The following is a 4,812-nucleotide window of genomic DNA, read 5'->3' as shown; positions in this document are numbered from 1 at the left end:
ATGATAGTATTTGATTTAACATTAAATCAAAAATGTGTCAAACAATATAAACAATTCAAATACAATCATTCAATGCGTACGAAACATCAAATAAACCTAACAAAATTTGATTAAAAGAACTAAATTCATATATTTCGAAAGATGAATGACTAAATTGGTTCAAAGTTTTGAAATTGACCAATTCTAAAATTCACTGAAAGTTAAGGGACAAAAACATATTTAACCCTTCACATTAACATTAAGAATAAACATTTTTACTCCACAACTATGACCTACAGTAAAATTAGCTAACTCACTATAATGTTTTTCGCCTACTAACTCTTTCAAAATCAACCACCACATCCTAAATTCAATTTACATTGTACGTCTTCTTTCCTCGTACTCACTAATTGGAAGAAAGACCACTTGTTTGAGTCTATAATATTGTTCATTGCACTAATCTCTTCCCTAAATATATTTCATAGGCTTACACACTAATGTTTTCCATGGTAAAATTGGAGATCAAACTTCTTTGAAACTTAGAAAACAAATATACCACTACAAGAAAACAAGCAATAAAGACAATATCAACAAGGATAACAATGAAAGTGGAAGCCTTAAAAAATATTAACTTACATAATCATTATAACCAATGTACAAGGTTGTTTGCGTGAGTAAAATGCTTCACACTACAAGAAAATCCTTGCATAATAACTAATTTTAGTAACAAAAAATTAATTAGTTACTATAGTGATTAATTTAGATACTAATTTATAAACTAAAGATTATTGGTAACTAAAAAAGTTTCAAAAAATTATAATTGGTTTCTAAATTGGTAATAAAAATAGTTTCTGTTAAAAAAACTTATTGTTCTAAACTGTAAAAAAATAAAGAGACATCATTTTACCCTAATCCAAAACAACATTATTTTATATGTTAACTATAAAAAGTCATTATTTTTAACAAAATCCTCAAAATATATTTTCGTGGTACTTTTGAAATATTAGCCAATTTTTAGGCTTTGGGTCTTCAAAACTGAGGCATATAAAACCTTTTGGCACTGATTTTCTGAGAACTAAAACAGAAAGGCGTTTTCTGCTTCGGATATATGTTGAACTGAGGCATAAAAGTTGGAAAAAAAATGCAAAAATGTCACCACGTCATTTTATGCTTAGGTTAAGTCATAATTGAAGCCTATAACACGAGTTAAAATGGCAAAACTGCGCTAATGATGACAAATCACAAAAGGATGTAGAACAAATTATGGATAATTACACTAATTAGGAAACCCTAAAAATACACAAGACCCACTGAGGTGCTATATATAGTCATTGTTCACAAGGTAGAATCATTTATTATAACCTTCATATTTAGTGCTAGTCAAAGTATCATTGCAAGCTCCTTTATCGAGGTCATTCAACCCTTACCAGCAGAGAACATATCAACATTAGTGGCAACAGACATATCGGTCTGAAAAATAAGAAGTAAAGTGGACGCATGTATTTCCTAGTACATTTAGGACTAGTAAAAAGAGTTGTGTACTTTTATATATATATATATATATATATATATATATATATATATATATATATATATATATATGGACATCAATAATTGCATACAAATTTGAGGGACCAAATTAAAAAAAATGTAGAAATTATTTTTTATTTTATATTAACGTAAAAATGTTTTGGAGAGAGTAAGCCCCTTCAATTACATGTGAGTGATAATAATATAAGAATATTACAATATCTCATTGACGAGAAGATAAAACAGTAAGATTCGTTGATAAAAAGATATGAATATTTAATGCAATAAAATTTGGACGAGAAGATAAAACAGTAAGATTCTTTGATAAAAAAAGTTGAATATTTAATACAATAAAATATTAGTAGACATTCAATTAAAAGTACTAATTTACAAAAGAAAAATTAAATTCAAATATTTTCTTTTTAATTAATCAAAACTGATCAGTTGGTTTTTATATATCTAATTTCATCAATAGTAAAAGTTCTCTTCCAAGACACATTATATCCTAATAAGATATTCATACGCTTTCTTATTGTATTGAAGTTTGGTCCTCCATGAATGATATAATATTGATATAATAAAAAATTACCCAAGCAATACAATTTCAACTTAGACTTAATTTAAATTCATTAAAATAACTAGTTTTCAAAGTGAAAATCTTCTCTCTCACTTACATATTTTTAGCCTATTCTTTTTGGGAAGTTGTATTCCATCGTGGAGTGTTTTCCTTTTTCTTTTCATGGTTTTCCTCTAGATTTCATATCTTAATGCTTGAGATAGCATATTTGTATGGCATCAGAAAGCTAACTTGCCAGCACGAAAAGCTGATTTATGACGCCCACACACAAGAAATCTATACCAGAAAAGTAGTTAATACATCGTATTATGTCTGGTATATGTCATAAAATATTCAAACTAAACATGACATGTTCCCCTAAACATATTGTGAGAAAGCTTATTACTATTCACCTAAAGCTTCCCCTTTAATAATTTTTATTGCAAAGAGCTTTTGAAGAGATCATTTCCATATAATTTTGAATAAAGCATGATTGCCCTAAAAGGAACCGACTGATCAGCTCAACCGACCTCAATATTCTAACTGTTGTACCTATTTATTTTCATTTTCATAATCAATAATGCCATCATCATCATCACCATCAAAGCCTTGCTCACTAAGAAGTTACCATATTTATTATACCTATTATATCAACTTTTGGTAATGATCTTTCTTTTTGTTAATCTTGACGAGGACCTTTATAGCATGACATTCATTTTGTGATAAAAGTAAGCTAAAAAGTTATCTCCAACAACAGAATAACCATTTTCCCCTTTATTTTTCATGATGACAAGCCTATGACTCATCTGAAAAAAAGCTCAAGATTCATCTTCTATGTTTTCATTTGCTATATATACATTTTCTGACCACAAGGCCTCCTCCACCAAACTTGGTATATCCAATTGAACAACACAGAAGAAGAGATCAAGTTTAAGGTTAGATATTATGGCAGCCTTTCTTCAAGAAATGCTAATTGGATTTCCATTCTCTTCAGCAGCATACCTGGGTAACAAAAAATCACAACACAGATACTTACCTGATCCTTCTACCCAATACAACACATCTACAACAACCTCAAACCAAGGTGAGATATTACATCATTTATTATTATATGGTTATTTGATCAATTGTTTAGTTACAGAATGAGAGAAAAGTCATTTACTTAATTTATTGTTTCATTTTTCAGGTGAAGTAGGTTCAGTTCTTAACAGGGTGAACAAGCTTGGGAGAAAAACCAATAGCTTTGCAACTGGACTCAGAGAACATGGTATGTTTTCTTTTTATACATACATACATACATATAGTTACTCAATAAAGTTGCAGTTGGGTGATAAATTTTTGGTGATATGCAGTGAAACTTGGGCCAAAAATAAGTGATACAGTAAAAGGAAAACTAAGCTTAGGAGCAAGAATTCTTCAAGTTGGAGGAGTGGAAAAAGTGTTCATGCAGCTATTCAGTGTAAAAAATGGAGAGAAGCTGCTAAAAGCATCTCAGTGCTACATATCAACCACATCTGGTCCTCTAGCAGGACTGTTATTCATATCCACTGATAAAGTTGCCTTTTGCAGTGAGAGATCAATCAAGGCCTATTCTTCCAATGGTCATTTGATCAGAATGCATTACAAGGTAACACACACATAATTTAAATTTACCCACAAAAAAAAAAAGTTATGTATGTTTCTCTTCTTGTTTTCTAACATGAAATTTGAATTGTAATTGCAGGTTGTGATCCCACTTGAAAAGATAAGGTGTGTCAACCAAAGTCATCATGTGAAGAAGCCTTCACAAAAGTACATAGAAATAGTTACAGTGGACAACTTCGACTTCTGGTTTTTGGGTTTCTTAAATTATCAGAAAGCTTTCAAATACCTGAGGCAAGCTATCTCTCAAGCGAGAAAATAGGAAGAGTAGAATTTTACTTTACTCTCTCTCATATATAGCCTCAAAAGGCCAATCACTAGTACAAACAGACTTTGTACATAATCATGTTCACAAAATCAGAGCAAAATGTTTCTTCAATTCTTCACTTGTCTCTACAAGTAGCTTCTATACGATTTCGCAAGTTTCACAATCTGGAATTTGAATTTTAAGCAACCAATCATGCCATAAAAAAAGTATATTATCTTGTTTAGCTGCTGTTAGATCAACCCATGACGTAACAGAATAGCATGCTCAAGCTTGTGATTTCAAGTAACTGAGGAGGTGTTTGGTTGCATGGAAAGAGAGGACAAAGAGTGTAAAAGACAACTAATATGAGAATATTGTATATCATGTTGCGATAACATAATTAATAACATTTCAAATTGGCGGAGGAGTTACTCAATTCTTATAATCTCAAACAGAAATTTAAAATTTATTTAATGTAATATATAACACAATTTTTTTAAATCTCAACAACCTTATACTTTTATATTCAGACTCTCCAAAATTAAACGATACAATATGTTAAAAAGTAAACAGTCACATATTAATCAATAAACTTTACAAAATTAAAATAAATATTAAATTTACATAGCTACTCTAAAGTAAGTGTAGTAATATTAATGATTGACAACATTAATGATCGACAACATTAATGATTGACAACATGAACAAGATTCAATCCACGTAAAACTAAACTTCTAAATAGTGACTAATTGTAGTAATTAATAATGATTAGTAATTATATTAATCAAATTAGATACTAATTTACTAAACTAAAAATTATTGGTCACTAAAATAGTTACTATTATGAATAAAAAATTAT

The 4,812-nt window shown here is 29.3% G+C and overlaps 1 protein-coding gene across 1 annotated transcript; it reads left to right on the top strand.

Annotated features, from left to right (window-relative positions):
• Positions 1–2,854: 2,854 nt before the first annotated feature.
• LOC114174058 (GEM-like protein 4) lies at positions 2,855–4,085 on the top strand. Its single transcript, XM_028058800.1, has 4 exons — positions 2,855–3,149; positions 3,252–3,332; positions 3,418–3,692; positions 3,789–4,085. The coding sequence occupies exons 1-4, from the start codon at positions 3,011–3,013 to the stop codon at positions 3,966–3,968; spliced, it is 675 nt and encodes a 224-aa protein (XP_027914601.1). The 5' UTR covers positions 2,855–3,010; the 3' UTR covers positions 3,969–4,085.
• The last annotated feature ends 727 nt before the right edge of the window (positions 4,086–4,812 follow it).

The sequence above is a fragment of the Vigna unguiculata genome, chromosome 2, assembly GCF_004118075.2.
Source record: "Vigna unguiculata cultivar IT97K-499-35 chromosome 2, ASM411807v1, whole genome shotgun sequence".
Taxonomy (NCBI): domain Eukaryota; kingdom Viridiplantae; phylum Streptophyta; class Magnoliopsida; order Fabales; family Fabaceae; genus Vigna; species Vigna unguiculata.
This window is presented reverse-complemented; position numbering and strand designations above follow the sequence as displayed.